This window comes from Corythoichthys intestinalis, chromosome 14 (genome assembly GCF_030265065.1).
Source record: "Corythoichthys intestinalis isolate RoL2023-P3 chromosome 14, ASM3026506v1, whole genome shotgun sequence".
In the NCBI taxonomy this organism is placed as follows: domain Eukaryota; kingdom Metazoa; phylum Chordata; class Actinopteri; order Syngnathiformes; family Syngnathidae; genus Corythoichthys; species Corythoichthys intestinalis.
Window position 1 is genome coordinate 31,857,811 of NC_080408.1, and position 19,924 is coordinate 31,877,734.

Below are 19,924 nucleotides of genomic sequence, written 5' to 3' on the forward strand. Positions count from 1 at the left end.
TAACAGGCTGCCCCCCACCTCTTCAATCTCTGCACCAATGCTAGCAGCACTCCTGTAACGAGTCACATGACATGTTGGAGGGAAAATGACATGCAAACTTTATTATATAAGCTGCACACTGACTACTTTTCATTGTGTCAAAGTGTCATTTTGTCAGTGGTATCCCATGAAAACATATGCTTAAATATCTGCAGAAATGCAAGGGGGGTACTCACTTTTGAGATACACTGTATCATAAATAATAAAATATATGTTAATACTGCATTAGAATAAGAACAATCTAAAGTTAGCCATGTCGTTTTGAGGCAGTATAATCCACCTCTCCAGAAAATTAACAAAGTACATGCTGAAGTTTATTTCAGAACTGATTCAAACCATTAATGAAAAGCTACGCTGATACTCAAAATCTAATTGTACCCGTCCTCAGAGTGTCAGCCTCTGAACAGTAAATATTCTTCAATATTTCTTTCTTTCATCAGAGACAAATTCTCTTTATATTTCATCAAAAATAAGTTATTTTCAAACATGTTTTTACTTCGAACGATCGATATGTTTTCTGTGAATGAATTATGATTAATTTTTATGTTGGTCCTTTTTCTTCACCGAAAATTTTATACAATATCATTTAAAAAATAAAATAAAATTACTAAAATCATTGACAGGAAAAAAAAACCCATTATTTGTTGAAATAATTGTAAGTTGCCCACATAATTACTTGACTAATTCAAATACTTAAAAAAAACTTCAAAATTAGAACAGAAATCTACCAAATGTGTTTTTTAATCTTTTGATTCCAACTCTTGACTTTTTAAAAAAACAACACTCTACTGTAATTCATTTGCTCTGCTTTGCAGCATTGACAAGCATTTTTCTTCGCCTACAGTCATTTCTTTCCAATAATTTGTCACCCGTCTGGACTTTGCGTGCTTATGGAAAGAAAGCAAGAATGAAGCAAGTCTCCGCAGCCCGAGAATTCCTTCGAATTATTTTCTAAAATACTATTCAATCCTTGACAGCGCACGCTCCGAAGCATCGCTCTCCACACGCACACGACACGCAAAATAACGAACTCAATGGGCATCTCAAATGTTCAGTAATGCTTGATTTAATAAATCAACTAGAATTGTGTATTAATTCAGCTTTACTAGAGGACAAAAATATTAGATACAAGTGCACAATTAAATGAAAGCCAATGCAAGATTTGTTGAACATACGATAAAACTCAGTTTGAAAAATGTTGTCACACTATTTGTTGTTGTTTGGAATGTTATTGAACTGCACAACACACTGAGAGAGGTTTCTCCCTTTTTTATGCTGTCATTTTGCCTTGTGTAGCATTAAAATGTAGGAGGATTGCAATAATTTGACTATTGGAGAAAAATGTCATTTATTGTAAATGTAAATAAGTTTAGCCATGGTTAGAGTCAATGGGGGGAAATTAAACAATAAGTCTCTCAATTACACAAACTGAAATAGTTCATTACAGCATATTGTAACACTGACAAACACAAATTTGATTATCTTTGAATATATAAATTAGGTAGGCATTTCTTCGAATCTTGATCATATACCAGTGCATTGGATGTCATGACATTATGCAAGTGTATTTCATTAAAACCATTGGATGATGACATTTTGCAAAACCATTTGAAGAACAATAAATTTATATCATTTTTCCATGGTTTTGTCATCTTGTCTGGGGCCTCGTTATTTTGCTCTCTAGTGTGGAGGATGGTGTTCTTTCAGTTGCAAAGCGCAAGCGTGCTCGTATTATACACACGTTGGAAACTGCTGATGACGGGATCACCACATCGATACGCTGACGGGACAAAAGAGGAGGAAAACACTTGAGCCACCAAGTGTCACTTTCATAATGCTACACAAGTGAGAATGAAACACTAGCGATTGGTGTACAGTTGTGTTCAAAATTTTTTTCAACCCCCACAGTAGATAAGTGTTTTTGCAAGCTTGACTTTTATCTTTCATCTTGTTTATAATCACATTAAATAATGACTTGTCAAATAGACACATACAACCGAAATAACAAAAATATTTTTGGGAAGTATCCAAATTATGGCCTTTCTGTGAGTTCTTCATTGACAAAATTATTCAACCTCTGAGGTGTGGACAACTTTAGTACTTAGCACAACATCCTTTGCAACAATGACATCCTTTAGACGTGAAGCATAGCTTGACACAAGTTTCTTGCAGTGATCCACAGGTATCTTTGCCCATATTCATGGGCAAAGGCCTCCAGTTCATTAACATTTTTAGGCTTGTGTGCTGCAACTGCCTTCTTCGAGTACCAACAGAGATTTTCAATGAGATTGAAGTCTGGTGATTGTGATGGCCACTCCTGAATCTTCCAGCACTTCTTTTGCAGCCAAGATGTGGTAGAAGCTGAGGTATGCTTAGGATCATTGTACTGTTGGAAGGTCCCACCTCACCCAAGTCTCAGCTTTGTCAACAACCGTATGACATTGGCATCCAAGATCTCCTGGTATTGAACTGAATTCAGAATACCTTCTGAATTGAACAGGGGTGTGACAAAATATCGTAATGGTGATATATCGTGATACTTTGTATCCCAAAAGGTTATCTATATGCTCCTGCCAAGAATCGAGATATCGTTTTTAAAAAGTGTCAGTGTTTAAAAAAAAAAAAAAAAAAAAAAAAAAGGGATCAACAAATTGCTACCAAAATCTTCCACTATAATAGTGTCTCAGGTAACTCTAAGGCTGCCATTGATGGTGCTCGACGCCAATCCACTTAGACTGGGAACGTTCGTGCATTCAAAATAGGGCTGCAGCTATCAATTATTTTAGTAGCCGACTAATCGATGAACTATTTTTTTTTAATAATCGAGTCATCGGATACGGAACATAAAAATTTAAAATACCTGAGCTGAGTCTCACACGGAAATAAAAAAAGAGGATCCATGTACAACAAAAGAACAATTGACTAACTTACATAGCCAAAATCCGCTAGCTTGAATGCTATAAAATGCTATTGCTTTTTTACAATGCTCTTAACGAATTGCTAAGACACATATTCCCCCAAAAAATGGCTAAATATACCTTTGAACTAAATTACAAATGCATTAAAAAAAATCATTAGCTCAAACAAAAACTTATCTTATGTTGGTCTTGACAGGGAGCAGATGGATTCAGCCATAGACTAGAGGGCCATGTAACCACCCAAATCAATGAAAACAAATGCAAACACTTTCAAAACAAACCATTACAACGCCACTTTAATTAAACGAATACTCAAAGCGGCAAAATTTAATTTGAATCTTTTTTTCTAATCGAATACTTGAGTTAATCGATTAATCGTTGCAGCACTAATTCGACACCAGAGCATTCGCAGTCGTTCCGTCCGAATTTTTGGGGCATTTACATGTCACTTGCTGTTCATTTACAGTTCATTTCCTGTTGAGTTTGAGTCACTACCTAATCATTTGGGTGATTCCCAGGTCACTTCCTGTTCTGTAACTCAAAATAAACAGGAAGTGACCCATAAAATACCCCCAAATCAACAGGAAGTAACTGAAAATCAACAGGTAAATGACCTTAAGTGGCCCAAAATTACCTCGTTGCCTGGCATTGGCTGCCAATAACAGCCAGAGACGTTCAATCCGTTTGAAGTGGGAGGGATGGCAGCGAATGAACGAATGTTCATTCGCTGCCACCCTCCCAGTTCAATGGATTGGACGTCTACTAGTGATAACTCATTCCAATTCACAGCAGAAGCTTGTTTTTCTGTTTATTAGTTGTTTGTAGAATATCCTAGAATGATTTCCTGACCAATGTATCGATAATCGTTGTATCACCATATAGTCAGACCATCATCGTTATCGTGAGCTTTGCATCGCAAATCGTATCGTGTCGTGAAGTAACAAGAGGTTCCCACTCCTATTGCTCACGCTGAAGATTCCCTGTACCTGAAGAAGCAAAACAACCCCAGAGCATGACTGACCCCCCAACGTGCTTCACAGTAGATAGGGTGTTCTTTTCTTTAGAGCCATCATTCTTTCTCCTCCACATGTACCGCTGATCCATTGGCCCAAAAAGTTCCAGTTTGGTCTCATCACTCCAGAGAACAGAATTCCCAAAACCTTTGTGGTTTGTCCACATGGTTTTTGGCATACTTCTTGTGCTTTGGAGTCAGCAGGGGGGTGGGCCTGTGAGTTCTTGCATGGAAGACATCATTTTGCAGTGTACATCTTATTGTCTGGGATGAAACCTGAATACCTTCCTATGACATGTCCTGTTGTAGTTCCTCAGCTGTCACTCAAGGATTTTTCTCCACCTTTCGCTTCAGGTATCGCACAGCAGTAGCAGACAGTAACCTCTTTCTGCCACGCCCATGTAGTGTTTCAGGACTATGCTCCCAACTGTGTTTCTTAAAATTTTTAGTCCTTTTGCTGTCTTTTTATATACATATCCTTGCTTATGAAGTGAAATGACCTCCTCTCTGAACTTTTTTGACCATTCCTTGGACTTCACCATGTTGTAAAGATGTCATTAACTGCTAAGAAGAGCCATGTGTTACAGTCCTTTTAAATGTGCTTAATTGCTGCTCATTGCTGTTTGACAACACCTGATGGAAACCTTAAGTCTTAAGAGGGGTGGACTTGGGGGGTTGAATAATATTGTCAATGAGATCATCACAGGAAGGTCATTAATTTGAATATTCACAAAAATATTTTTGTTATTTCAGTTGTATTTGACATGTCATTATTTGATGTGATTATAAACATGATGAAAAATGAATGTCAAACTTGCAAAAACACTAATCCACTGTGGGTTTGAATACTTTTGAACACAACTGTAAGTCACATTAAGTGCAAGTCATACTGTAGGTAAATCTTCAATCTCTGTCCCCAGTTACTGTGGAAAAAAGTCAAGCAAGTCAAGTTGATGTCCCTTTGGTTTAAAATAGTCATAAGTCAAGCCTTGCTGAGTCACAATGTACAACGCATTGTCACTTAACACTCAATATCTGTACTTCTTTAACTTACATAGTTGTACAAAGACATTGACAATCACATCGTTTTTATTTGATTCAAAAGCTATTTTTGTATTATTTGTCCATTCAATTAAGTTTTTCTGTGCTCTTAAAAAAATATTATGATCAGGGTACAATTCTCCCCAAAATATTCCTCTAAAATCTGCAACTGGCTGGCAACCAATTCGGGGTGTAACCCGCCTACTGCCCATTGTTCACTGAGATGGGCTCCGGCACCCCCGCAACCCTTGTGAGGATGAGCGGCATGGAAGATGAATCAAAGGGTTCTTAGGGAATGTAAAAAAAAACAGAAAGAAAAGAAATTTCTATCTCGGAAATGCCAATTTTTAAATATTATGCAGCTAAAGCCTAATAGTGCGTTCACATGGAAAGCTAATTGAACTTGGGAAAAAACACAAAGGCCCAAATACAGTGTATCACAAATGTGTGTACACCCCTCGCATTTCTGCAGATATTTAAGAATATCTTTTCATGGGACAACACTGACAAAATCACACTTTGACACAATGAAAAGTAGTCTCTGTGCAGCTTATATAATGGAGTTAATTTATTTGCCCCTCAAAATAACTCAAAATATAGCCATTAATATCTAAACCCCTGGCAACAAAAGTGAGTACACCGCATGGGAACTACGTACATCCCTAAATGTCCAAATTAAGTACTGCTTGTCATTTTCCCTCCAAAATGTCATGTGACTCATTACAGGAGGGCTGTCAGCATTGCTGCAGAGATTGAAAAGGTGGTGGTGGTGGGGGGGTCATTCCCACCACCATGCTTGACTGTAGGCATGATACACTTATCTTTGTACTCCTCACCTGGTCGCCGCCACACATGCTTGAGACCATCAGAACCAAACAAATTAATGTTCGTCTCATCAGACCATAGGACATGGTTCCAGTATTCCATGTGCTTTGTTGACATGTCTTCAGCAAACTGTTTGCGGGCTTTCTTGGTCTGAGCACTAACAGGCTGACCCCCTGTTGGAATAGTTGTGCATACATTTAACATTTACCTGATAGGATAACTTCTGTCTAGTCAGCCTTTCCTTTGTTCTGAGCCTTGTGGCCCTCATGTCATCTACTCAATGTCCCACATGTCATCTACTTAATGTCCCATGTTGCCTTCCTGACCCCTTCCATCCTATTGTTTACCCCTGAATAAATACGGTTGTTTCACAGCAGCTTGGGGAGAGCGACCACCAACCTCCACAAAATCTACATCGACTTCCTGCGTGTTCTTTTTAGCCAAGCTAGGTGTACAAAAACCTAGCTTCAACTATAACACCCCCCCCCCCACCACCGCTTCAATCTCTGCAGCAATGCTGACAGCACTCCTGTAACAAGTCACATGACATTTGGAAGGGAAAAAGACAAGCAGTACTCAATTTGGACATTTAGGGATGTACGTAGTTCCCAGGCGGTGTCACTTCTGTTGCCAGGGGTTTAGATATTAATGGCTATATTTGGAGTTATTTTGAGGGGAAAATAAATTAAGTCTATTATATAAGCTGCACACAGACAACTTTTCATTGTGTCAAAGTGTCATTTTGTCAGTGTTGTCCCATGAAAAGATACATTTAAATATCTGCAGAAATGCGAGGGGTGTACTCACTTTTGTGATACACTGTAGGAGCAAATTCTCATTCGAGTTATAACTTTTCTACTCAAACACTTCTACGTGACAATCGATTCGAGCATCTGGTCATGGCTGCTCACATACAGTAGCACTGTGGTCGGATGCCAGCGTGCCAATGTCCTGCTGAAGAGGACGGTGGTGAGACGAGCGGATGAAGCAAATTTGAATTGGATGAATACATAAATCCAGCAAGTAATGCAAAAGCCTAAGTACACAGTCTTTCCAAAGTTTTACCCCAAAAAATCCATAGTACTAAAATCAGCAACTCATGTCTCACTTGAGTCAAGTCATGTGACTTTAGCCCTCCTACTTCTATGAAATAGTCTCCATAATGAGCATGCTAATGTGTTGTTTTTGCTTATCCTGAAACTCACTCTCAATGATGTCGCCCAAACCCTGAGCGTAGAGCAGATCTTTGAGGCGCGCCACCTCCTCTTTCAGCTCACGCACCAGACGGTTGTTCGGGTCCTCGTTGATGACAGCGTTGCAGCGGATCTGCTTGGCGCGGTCGGCGTACCTGCGGAAGTTGTGGAAAATGGGGACAACAGTGAAAATAGAGTAAAAGAGTGGTATGGATTTAATATGATTTGTCGGCACATTTTGTGTTTTGCACCCGTAGACACCAAAGCTTTTATTATTTTATTTTCTTTAGTAGCATGGATTGCTGATTGTTTGGGAAATCACTCACCGCAGTGTACTGAGGGTCTCATCATAGTTTATATCAGCAGGGCTGAGAGCAGCCACCATGGCTGTACGAGAGTTTCCACCTAAAAATAGTAAAGAGCCATTGTTTTCTTGCCCCGCTAAAATAAAATATTGCAAGATATGTGCATTTCAAGGTTAGAAGTTGGAAGCAGATACCTAAGTTTTCCCTCAGCAACCACGTCAGGACAGAATCTCTGTAGGGGATGAAACTCTCCACCTTCTTCTTCTTCTTGTTCTGCACACATTTAAGTACAGTGTTATGAAAAAGTATCTGAACCTTTTGGAATTTCTCACATTTCTGCATAAAATCACCATCAAATGTGATCTGATCTTTGTCAAAATCACACAGATGAAAAAAAAAACAGTGTCTGCTTAACTAAAACCACCCAAACATCTATAGGGTTTATATTTTAATGAGGTTAGTGTGCAACCAATGACAGAAGGAGTAAAAATAAGTAAGTAAACCATCACATTTAATATTTTGTGGCCAACCCTTTGGCAGCAATAACAATAGCTTCCTGTAGCTCGAGATCAGTCTGGCACATCGATCTTGGACTAATCTTGGCCCATTCTTCTCTACAAAACTGCTGTAGTTCATTCAGAAATCTGAGATGTCTGGCATGAATCGCTGTCTTAAGGTCACGACACAGCATCTCAATGGGGTTCAAGAATGTGAACTCCAGAATATGTATTTTGTTCTTCTGAAATCATTCTGAAGTTGATTTACTTCTGTGTTTTGGATGATTGTCTTGTTGCAGCATCCATCCTCTTTTTAGCTTCAACTGTCTGACAGACGGCCTCAGGTTTTCCTGCAAAACATACTGATAAACTTTTGAATTCCATTAATGATTGCAAGTTGTCCAGGCCCTGAGACAGCAAAAACAGCCCCACATCATGATGCTCCCTCCACCATGCTTCACGGTGGGGATGAGGTGTTGATGCTGGTGAGCTGTTTGCATTTTTCCTCCACACATGACGTTGTGTGCTACTCCCAAACAATTTAACTTTGGTTTCATCAGTCCATAAAATATTTTGCCACAGCTTCTGTGGAGTGTTCAAGTGCCTTTTTGCAAACATTAAACGAGCAACAATGTTGTTGTTTTTTAAGACAGCAGCGGCTTCCTCCGTGGAGTCCTCCCATGAACACCATTGTTGGCTATAGTTTTACATATAGTTTATGTGTGCACAGAGATATTGGACTGTGCCAGTGATTTCTGTAAGTCTTTAGCAGACACGGTAGGGTTCTTTTTTACCTCTCTGAGTATTCTGTGCTGAACTCTTGGCATCATCTTTGGTGGACGGCCACTCCTTGAGAAGGAGCAACAGTGCCAAACTCTCTCCATTTGTAGACAACCTTTCTGAATGTCAACTGATGAACATCCACACTTTTAGAGATGGTTTTGTATCCTTTCCCAGCTTTAAACAAATCAGCAATCCTTATTCGCAGGTCTTACAGACAGGTCTTTTGACCGAGCCATCAGACAATGCTTCTCATCGAGACAATTCTTACCAGGTGTGTGTTTTATAGTGGGCAGGACAGCTTTAAACCACTCATCAAGGATTAGGCACACACCTGACTTAAGTTGTTTGGTAAAAATTGGTTTCATTTGATTTCATTGGTTAGGCAGAGCGTTCACTTACTCATTTTTCCCCCTTTTGTCATTGTTTGCATGCTATCCTCATTAAAATATGAAAACCTATAAATGATTGGGGGGTTTTAGTTAAAGCAGATGCTGTTTTTACATCTATGTGATTTTGACAAAGATGAGATCACATTTTATACAGAAATGTGAGAAATTCCAAAAGGTTCAGATACTTTTTCACACCATACATGGTGTATTTGCTGAACATAGAAAAGTACTCAACATGAAAATATTTGGTAATGTTCTGTAGAGCTTACCTTGTTTGGGGCCGAGTCCTGTCAAAATGTAGCGGAGAGACACCAACAGTTGAGAATAACATAGTAATTTTGAAATTGTGAAGAGTCATCTTAGTCTATGTTTATAAAAAATTCGAAAATAATAATACTACTAATACTAATAATAATACCGTATTGGCCCGAATATAGGACGGCCCTGATTATAAGACGACCCCCTCTTTTTCAAGACTCAAGTTTGAAAAAAGACTTTTTGAACACCAAATTAATTTTATACAAAAAATTAATTAATTAATTAATTGATTGATTAATTAATAATTACAGTACATCTGAAACAAATGATTATAACAATATATTTGAGAGAAAAAGCATGTTATTTTGCCTCCTCCAAATCTTAATATCTGAACATTTAAAAATGTAAACTAAAGTGAAATCACATTCGTAAATGAATGCCTTCTGTTTTTTTAAATGTAAATAAACCTACATCTATTGTGATAAAACAACAAAATTGCATAACTGCATTAACCATCAAAGTGAAGTCTAACTGTAACTGTAGTCTTGAAACAAATCTGAATAAGGACCAACATTGCAATAAAATAATGCAAACTGGTTAAACTTGAGAGTAGCTGAGCGCTTTCATGACAGAAAATCGCTTCAATGATATCTGGCGCCATCTAACGTCGTGAATGGGTATAACGTCTAGACCCCGAATATATAAGATGACTCCTACTTTTTCAGTCTTATTTCAATGCAAAAAACACCGTCTTACTGTATATTTGGGCCAATACGGTAATAATAGTGTTGATACTCGCCAGTTCCACCTAAAAATCCATTTAGATTCATGAGCGGAACTATACAGCACAGTAAAGCACCGTTGGTTCTGTGTGCCATGATACATATATGTAGCAGGTCATTTTTATTCAACGCCTCAAATCACATCAAATTGATTTGACTCAAGATTGACTTGGCATTTCTGTTGAAAACTTACCTGCTCAGCTAAAGCAGAGATAACTTTGCCCAGTGTGGTCAAAGATTTGTTGATGTTAGCTCCTTCCTAAAGCCCCACAAATATTTCAAAGTGAATCAAACTGGAGAAAGTCTGGCATCATGTTTTAGGAGCACTAAGACTCTAAGCACTCTACCTTGAGTCTGGTTCCTTTTGCACCAGTCGAGTCAGCGCGTTCGCTACCAGCCAGGTCCACCAAGCTGATCTTGCTAACCTGTGACCACGCACGGCGTGTTCTAAGAATAAAACACTCTGCGATCGAGTGGCTTTGGCTTTCATACCTTTTCAGACGTGTTGTCAGTCTCCGAGTCGTGTTTCTTCTGAGTGAAGATGATGTTAAAAACGGCGTGGGAACGGCTGCTGGTCTCGTTCATGTTTGTTGCAGCCACCGTTCTGGAAACAAAAATGGATTTAGAATATTTTGAGATGTTGTTTAGTGTTTGGGGATGGAGATTATTGTGGGAATGCTTTGACAAATTCAAAGCATCTCACATATGTTATGGCTTTTTTTGTCATGTCTTATGTGTATTCTTCGTGTCATGTCTGCCATGTATCTCTTTCCAGTGCTAAATCTGAATGGGGAGGGGGGCGCTACTTCGCGGGTTTTCATTTATCGCAGCGGGTTCTGGTCCCCATTAATGCAAAAAACAAGGGACCACTGCAGCTCATTCAATTTATATTGTCACTGAATAACACTAGCAAAAAATTACCCCAATAACCCCTACTAACTTTGAACTCAGACCAACAAAAACATCCTCCTTGGCTCCCATTCACATTCAATTAAGACCCAAAAAACAATGTTTCAAACTTGAAACTTGTGCTCACTCCTCTGTAAATTGCATTTTTGGAAAATTCCACCAAACAAATCAGACATTTAACCCTTTGGAGTTGTTTGACTCCATGATCAACGTTCTTGGACACACAAAAATTCCCCATTGACTCCCATTCACATTGAATTACAACCACCAAACAAATCTCCATAATGATATTCAACTAGGACCGATGTATGAATCTATCGGAGAAAACAAATCCTGCTTTCTCGTACTGTCATGTTGAAGTTACCTGGCCTTGTTCCCAGAGTCCATCAGGTCCTGTATATCGTTGTAAGAGGTGACAGCCAGTTTGGACAAGTCTTCCACGTAGGGTCCCATCAGCGGGTGCTCTCTAACCCGTAGGTTCCCTTTGTTTTTGGGGTTCAGCAAGTCCCTGACACGCTCGCAGTAGATTTCCATGTAACTCACCTGGGTAAAGTAAAGAGATAAATACATAATTTTAACGTTTTATTGAAGCATGTTCAGATAAATCACAAGCAAAAATTCAAATATTTCTTACCTCCACAGAGTAAGACATGCTGTTGTCATTATTGCTGTCACTGATCTTGGTAAAAAGGTCCTCACAGAGCTAGGCAAAAGGGGGGAAAAAATCATTTGAATAACTTAAGTCATGCTTCCACACTTAATATTCATACAATATCATTTATACCAGAGGGATGATGCCCTGTTGGTCGGTTTCCTGCCGTCCCATCATGGTGTAGCTTTTGCCCGCTCCTGTCTGTCCGTATGCAAATATACACACATTGTAGCCTTCGAAAGCATGGAGCAGCATCTCTTCGCCAATGTCCTTGTACACTTGCATCTGGGATGCATAGTTGATGTCCTCGGGCTGCACACGCACACACAAAAACAAAGGAATGTGTATCAAATTGCAAATACTGTATGTTGACTAACTGGGCAGTTCTGGCATTTATTAGACACTGACCGTGGTGTGAGACCAGTAGGAATAATCAAAGTTGAAACTCTTGTTTTCTTTTGGCTGTTTGGGGTTCAGGATTGCTGCAATCAAGCAAAACATGATGGTATTGTTTAATATAATGAGTATAAAAAGGGTTAAAAAAAAAAGCTTTTAAAATGTAATAATCAACTTTTTCTTTGACATTATTCTTTGACACTATCATTACTTTAAAGGGAATTATAATACTAAGGGGCTGTGAGACATCAACAGAACCGTTATGTAACAAATATTAAAAAAGTTAACAAAAAAAAAAAAAAATCACATTCATGAGCAAATATCGAAAATAGATCGAAAATTACGAACATTTCCGAAAGTATTCCAGAAACAGCCGAATGGGGCTTTGACGTCACAGCCAGGAAACAAAAGGTCGAGGCAGGTGCCATCGTTGTTTATTGACGGGAGAGTTGGGTTCGTGTTTTATCAAAAAATCGCTAAAATGGTTCAAACCTGTCATGCTATGTAGTGTACAAATAGCCATTTGTCGCAATGTAGTACCCATGAGTTCCCGAACGCGAGAAAAAGAGCTGGACTACGCAGACAATGAGTAAAGTTCGTCCATGCAACGAGGGCTAATTTTGCAGACCCAGCCTCCGGCACGGTTTTGTTTGGTGTACATTTTACACCTGAAAGCTATTCGAACTATGGACAAATGAAATCAGGTTTTGCTAAGAAACTGTTGCTGAAAGCAGATGCGGTGCACACCATACATGCACAGCCACCTAAATGTCCCGAGATATCAAGAAAGGGGACGATGACTGGCACTGATGAGACCACCCCAGGCTAAGAAAAGCAGGGGAGCAGCCAAGCTCGAAATGGCCAGAGTGAGTACTCTTTTATAATAAAAAACATATCACGCATTGGATGTAGGACTGGACATATGTATAAATTATCGCTCGTTAAATATATACAACAAATCCTCTAATCCCATTCATATTTGTGTCTGTTGGCAGAGCGAAAACCTATGATAGCACAATACCGTAATTTCCCGAATATAACGCGCACTTTTCCCCCCCCAAAATCTACTTGTAAAATCATGATGTGCATTATAAACGGGTACATGGATGGAGACAGATATATATATATATATATATATATATATATATATATATATATATATATATATATATATATATATATATATATATATATATATATATATATATATATATATATATATGAACCGATTTTTTTTTTTTTTTTATTGACACGGCCACGTTGTGTTGAAGAAACGATTGCGGCGACCCGTTGCCGACCATTACGGTAGGTGACGTCACCTTTTTGTTCCGGTAATACTTCACTCTAATCAGCCGAATGATTTTGTCTGTGTTAAATTCTGCTTTTTTCACTCTTCATAAAGCACAGAATTTAGTTTCTTGAACTCATTTGCGTCAACGTTTATAGCAGCTCCGCAACTCGGACCATAACAAACGTAAGCACACAGACTCCCTGTGTCCGTCAACTATATCTGTCCCTCGGGAAACTCAAACCCAAATAACAATAGTTCCTATTGTTACTGTCGTGTTGACAGCGTTGAGCTCTCACGGATTTCCGACTTACGTTCTCACTTTCATTTTACTGTATCAATCCATGGAAGAAACATTTATTCATCATGATGAAACGAGCAAGTTATACAGCAGCCTTTAAAAGAAAAGTCACATCTGTTTTGTTTTCTCCTGGATTCTGGTAAGTTGGAGAAGTTGTAAAATCATATTATTACCGTAAATATTGTCAGTTTATGGTAATGTTTTGAACTACTAATGTGCAATGTATGCTGTGTTTCACCAGTCAGTAAAATGACATTCCTGTATCTGTACACGAGCTCTGTTTTCTTGTATTCTTCTATTTATTGGTGCTAATATTCGGGTGCGCGTTATGGGTACAATAATTTTCCCTAGATTTTACAAGTAAATTTGGGGTGCGCATTATACAAGGGTGCGCCTAATATTCAGGAAATTACGGTAAATGATAATTATTCTATACATTACTTTATTTTGCGGTCACGGTGTATCCGCTTCACAAAAAGAAATGCAAAACAAACAATTTCCCACACGATGTTTCATCAGTGTGATTGCTCCCCTCAATCATCGTTTCATTAGGCTGCATTGGCTTTCGTTTGGGCTCAAATTGATAACCCAAAACACCAAAGAAAGGTTCATAACTCTCCTCGTCACCATTAGAAGAACGTTCGTTACGTCGCAACTAGAAACAAAATTGTCCGCCATCATCGCCGCCATTCAGTACTTTGTAAGGACCAAGCACTGAGCCGGGTGTTTCCTCGTTGTGACGTCAAGCACACAATATGCTAGATTTCCGGGATCTCGGGCGCCGGTCGTTTTAGCTTGACAATCGATCCAAATTTCTATCATTTTCTTGGTGTTGCGATGTGTGTAATGACACGAAGTGGCACTATAGGAATCCAAAAGGCATGTGTTTATGGATAAATGATGGAATATCAGCATTTCCCCGGGTGTTGTAATACTCTTTAAATCTATACATTGTTACTGGAGCCTCTTTCTAAAATTGAACCAATATATTGTGCTTCTATTTTCTATTGCATATTGCTTTTACATAATACACTGTTGTCTGGCTGGTAAATTAGATTTTTTTTTAATAAGGTTTCTTTATAATACAGTTCTTCGCCATATGAACTGCTAAGCACAAATTCACTGTTGTTCAATTTTCATTAATCAAAAATAACATTTTCCTAAAAGCTACAGCCAAAAATTTTGTTTTTTAATCAATTGTGTTGGATATTAGAGAAGAGGGTAGTAAGCCACAGTGATGAATGTGTGCATCTCTAACTGAAACGAGGTCATTCGATAGCAGCAGGCACAACAGAACAGAAACGCCTCCCACCCCCGGCCCCTCCAGTATCAGCCAACCATGGTCCCAAACTAGAACAAGGCGGCCTTGTGGGTCCCTGACTCTCGACTGATGAGAGAAAAGAGCTTCCACTCTCAGCCAGGCGAGCCTGACTTGTGCTTTTGTCTGATTTCTAGGGGATGTAACTGTGTTTGAAATGTCTACTTCAAATGCAAAATAGAAAACTTGTTTAACTTCAGACGAGGGTCTTTCAGATTTTTTCATGTGTCTTAATATAAAAGAAATGTCTGCAAAATTTCAGTTTTATAGGTAGAACTGTTTTTTACTGTACATACTGTCATGTCGGGCTGTTAACAATCAATCATGATGACTCTTATACTCACTTGTGGTGTTTCCTGTCATCTGGATGATACATTTGCTGTCCTTGGCCATCTCTCTAGAGTTGAAGGGGCGGACCCTCACCGCCACTTTCACCGACGCCCCAGCCATCTTACTGCTGGCTGATGGAGCGGTCGGTAGCGCTGAAAATCTGTGTGACTAAACAGAGGCAAATACCTATGACAATGACTTCATTTACAGTTAAAATTATTTTACATACGCTTAACTGATTAGCTGCCATTGATGGTGATAGATGTCCAAGTCCCTCGAAATAGGAGTGGTCACTTTCAGCCCCTCCAACTTAAAAAGGACTGGACACCTACTGCTATCAATTGCAGCGGTAGAATATTTTCAAAGAAACGCAAATGCTATACTCCCGTTTTATGGTGATCTGGAAATATTTGGAACATCATATTTCTTTTAAAGTTTTCTTTGAATATTGTTTCTTTCCATTGTTGTTTGGTGAGAATCCACACGTTGGCAATTTTATTTTGAAGAATTTTTATCATGAGTTATTTTGCAAAGTTCATCTATTTGAATTAAGATGACTAAAATGTACCTTAAAGTAGTGTCGGAAAGGTTTATTCTATTTCATCAGGTTTTTAGCAGGAATGTCAATTTACCAGGAACTTTCTCATTTTGCGTTATAAGAAAGCACATCCGCAGATTCAAGGACGCCAGTCAGTAAGAGGTTAATGTTCTAGAAGAACTTTACCATAATACTTCAGTTTCCACTTAAGATTTGAGAGGAATGACAGATTTTTTAAAATTCACTATATTTTAGTCAATGGTAACATTAACCGTCATGCACAAATTATGTTTTTGTTTTCTTTTTTACTCTTACAGGGCATTCATTTAACTCATTAGCTGCCATTGATTGTCATTCGCCCCTCCCAGTCCAAATTAATTAAACTGTGAGAAATATAGTGAATGGAGGTTTATCCCTTTCGCCCCAATTTTCATTTTTATTTTATTTATGTGGTTTTAAAGCAGCCCATAAGAGCTTTCATTTTTTGTTGAGTTTGACTGTGCTTGTGGACAAAAGAAGTAGTGTTTTACCTGGTGGAAGGCTGATTTTTTATCTATCTTTGTTATTCCCTGACTTAGAGTTTTTTTCAGTTGTATTTAATTTATATATCATATATATATGGCGGAAAACACTCAGGTGACTTGACGTTCCACTTTGAGATCCCCAATTTGGCCAAACTCAAAATTGTCTTATATGCATGTGTGATACTTTATTGAAAAGCTTAAAATCTCAATTTTCTGGGGGAAGAAAATATTTGAATTGGATGGCATTTTTCTAAAAAATAAAAATTAAAATTAAAAAAATAATAATTTAAACAGCAAAACCCTAACTCGAGGTGAGAGCATGAGCGAGCAAAATTAAAGACGCCCCAATTTTAATGAGATATTATCACATACTTACCTCTTTTCGATCCAAAAACTCCAGGTAGCATGTATCACTGAGTGTGAAGACAGAGCTGTGAATGGCCACAGCCGGATTTTTGGGGGGTTTTATGGGTGAAACATGGTCATATAACAAGGGTCGCGATGCAGAAATCGCAGACATTGAGGAGTGGTCGAGATTTTCTTTTTCATGTATTTACCCTTTTAAAAGTTTTTTTTTCAATTTTTTTTTTTGTGGTTTGGATTGATTATTTATCATCTGAAATACTGCAGAAAATGCAACGGTAACAAAAAGAAAAATTCCAATTAAGCGATAGTTGTGAGGGGTTTTTTTTTTCATTGTGACGTACTTTTACAGACATTTTACAGATATTTCCAATAATAAATATAATTACTTACCCTCTTTTTATGGCTAGGTTAAAACAAAAGCAGTTGTACGACATCTATAAACGGGGGTTTCCAGGGTAAAACGGACAAATTAAAAATAGTTTGGGGGCTTAATGCGCCATGAATCTGCTATGGCAGAATATAGAGCTATTGTTCTATCAAACACAACAGTTATTTTGGCTTAAAATACAGCAGATTATTTTAAAGAAGTGTGCAAGAGCAGATACTGCTTTTTCAGACTTGTCTGTGTTTTCCGCCATATACTATAGTATACAGTATGTTACAATAATTTCTCAACAATGTTGAGTGGTCTTAGGACAAATGTTTATTTTTTTTCCATTCCTGGATAGTTAAGCGATTATTAACAAGTTTGTTTTATTGTGTATTTTAATATAATTTGAGTTATGTTCAAATATTGAAATATAAATTTGCTATTTAAATCCAGATATTTATTCGGGTTTTCCAACTGTTTCTTTAGTACTTTTTGAAAACAAAGGTTTGAATCGAATAGCGTATAATCTGAACCAATACATATGAAAGTTAGTATAACATATGTCAGTACAGAAGTATTCTACTTTGATCATTTAGCCTATCAATAAACTAGGCTCTTATTCATGAGAAATGTAGCCCTGACCCCCATTCATCCAATTTGTTTGGTCTTATTAATGTCTCGTCCACAGCAAAAAGTGTACATGCAGGTTATGCTGTTATTTTGAGACCAAACCACGACATAGCGTCTGAGATCTCAAATTAGGACCCGCAATGCTATTGTAAGCTATTACTGGTAAATCCTAGGTTTGCACATGCATATAAAAGACTAGAATCAACATTTTTGTTGAGCGTTGGCATTTGCACTCTCTTTTTGAGCTTGTGCAATAGACTGGATGGATGCTCTGCCTCCTCCATCTTGCCTGCCGCACCTCAAAAACAGGCCGGGTAAACAGAAGCCGAATCATCCACTATGCATAATGCGTAAGCAAGCATGACAACATTTGGCTGACGTTTAGGATTCAAATGTTACATCAACAGATGATGGGTAGGCGACACATATTTGGAAAAAACGACAGAGGGCTCATTTTGTGCCCTTTTTATGCTCTGACGCAGCAAAACATTGACGTCTTCTCATCCACGCCAGGCCTCCGTGAACAACCCCGTCGCCATTCCATCACCAAAGTGACACGCGTTATTAAATATACGCCGGTGTCGTGTCGTGAAAACACCACAAACGAGCTCTTACCTGGATTTCGTCGCACGAGAATATTTAGCAGGATCCGCCGTCTCCCGTTTTCTCTCGGTTCGCGCAACCTCCCTATACAGTTTGCACTCGGCGTCCGCTATGTAAGGCGTGGTGTCGGGCGGAAGGATAGCTGGAACGCGGGAGGATGCGAGCCTGCCTGGCTCGAGTGTCAATTTAGACGAAGATGGATAAAGGATGGGTGGGTTGGGAGAAGAAGCGGGTGGTGGGGAGCCGATAAAGAGGATGTAGCCATCGACTCGCCTGTCAGACTAAAGGCAGGGTAAAGAATAGAGACTAGCAGAGGCTGCGTGCTGATGACGTCAGCATCACAGCATCAGCACCAGCCATGATACAGCAGCTATGAAAGATGGGTCAAAAAGAACATTTTCTTAGTTGGTCAATTATTGAACGATGATGGCCAACTTTTCACATATAAAGAAATTTGTTGAGCTTATAGTACTGTTGTTACACCTCGTGAATATTCTATTGTGCTTGATGCAATACCAGAGGGCTCTCGAAGACTATTACAAAATACTCCTAAAGGTAGAAATTGTAACATTCCAATCTTTGATCCAAAGTATCTGTTCATTGTTTATAAATGTGCATTATTAGGCCCCGAAGCCTCAAACCATTGTTTGAGAGGACTTCTTTAAAGGGAGAGTTTCTAAACCTGCAGCAATTTATTAGGGCCCGAGCACCAACAGGTGCAAAGGCCCTATTGTAATGCAAAGGATTATTATTATTATTATAATTATATCATTACTATTATTCCTTTTTCATGGCAAATGAAAATGGCCCATTTGGAGGTCTTAACATGCTCAAAAACTCACCCAAATTTGCACATACATGCGGCGTCGCGAAAAATTTTGATAATTTTGCAACTTTGCAAAAAAAATGTCACAAAATGGCTCAGTGGCTCCCCCTAGAATTTTTTTTTTTTTAATTCCTCTCCATTTAGGTTTTTTCAACGTAGAGCGATGAAATTTGAGGAGTCAATACGTTGTGCAAAACTGCTTCAAAAAGTCTCTTGCACCCTAATTCCAAACCCAACAGGAAATCGGGTATTTTGAATTAAATGTTGAAAAAAATGCCATTTTTGTCGAAAACCAGCATGCACGTTTGAGACCATTGCGCCGAAGCAGTTAGTTGGATCCTCCTCAAAATTGGTGAGACTCTTCATGAGACATATGTTTTAATTTTATTTTATTTAACCACTTGCATATATCTTAAGCAATGCTTTTTCATAAGAGTTTTAATTGACTCTCTTACATAATTAATACAACAATGGATTCCAAAATGTTTAAAAACACAATGCTAATCTGTATATACAACGGAAAACACCTATTTAAAAAGTTAAAATTGTGCATGTGCATTTTTTTTAGCGTTCCCTCCACATGCTTTCGATTGAGTTGAGGTCTAGAGACTTGCTATGCTACTCCCGAACCTCGATATGCTGTTTACGGCTCATATGGTCACAATTTGTGAATGAAAGGATTAGGCGCATAGAAAGGTCTGCCTGAGTACCAAGAAGCGTTTTTGTTTGGGGTGTGAGGAATCGTTGATGATGCTGTGTGCTCTCCTAGGGCAGCAGGGGATGAGGATGTTCTCCAAAGATGGAAGGGGGCATGCAGTTTGCCTCTGGGTG

The 19,924-nt window shown here is 38.5% G+C and overlaps 1 protein-coding gene across 7 annotated transcripts in view; it reads right to left on the reverse strand.

Moving 5' to 3' along the window:
• kif1ab (kinesin family member 1Ab) overlaps positions 1 to 18,547 on the reverse strand; it is a 66,566-nt gene extending 48,019 nt beyond the window's left edge. For all 7 annotated transcript variants that reach the window (XM_057856958.1, XM_057856957.1, XM_057856956.1 and 4 more), the window contains exons 1-13: positions 18,280 to 18,547; positions 15,251 to 15,404; positions 12,012 to 12,085; positions 11,736 to 11,915; positions 11,586 to 11,654; positions 11,316 to 11,494; positions 10,535 to 10,646; positions 10,390 to 10,467; positions 10,236 to 10,301; positions 9,272 to 9,289; positions 7,528 to 7,606; positions 7,355 to 7,433; positions 7,041 to 7,183 (exon numbers count right to left, since the gene is read on the reverse strand). In XM_057856958.1, coding sequence (XP_057712941.1) covers positions 7,041 to 7,183; positions 7,355 to 7,433; positions 7,528 to 7,606; positions 9,272 to 9,289; positions 10,236 to 10,301; positions 10,390 to 10,467; positions 10,535 to 10,646; positions 11,316 to 11,494; positions 11,586 to 11,654; positions 11,736 to 11,915; positions 12,012 to 12,085; positions 15,251 to 15,356 — 1,183 coding nt within the window. In that variant the 5' untranslated portion in view covers positions 15,357 to 15,404; positions 18,280 to 18,547. The remainder of the gene's footprint in view (positions 1 to 7,040; positions 7,184 to 7,354; positions 7,434 to 7,527; positions 7,607 to 9,271; positions 9,290 to 10,235; positions 10,302 to 10,389; positions 10,468 to 10,534; positions 10,647 to 11,315; positions 11,495 to 11,585; positions 11,655 to 11,735; positions 11,916 to 12,011; positions 12,086 to 15,250; positions 15,405 to 18,279) is intronic.
• Between the last annotated feature and the right edge of the window lie 1,377 nt (positions 18,548 to 19,924).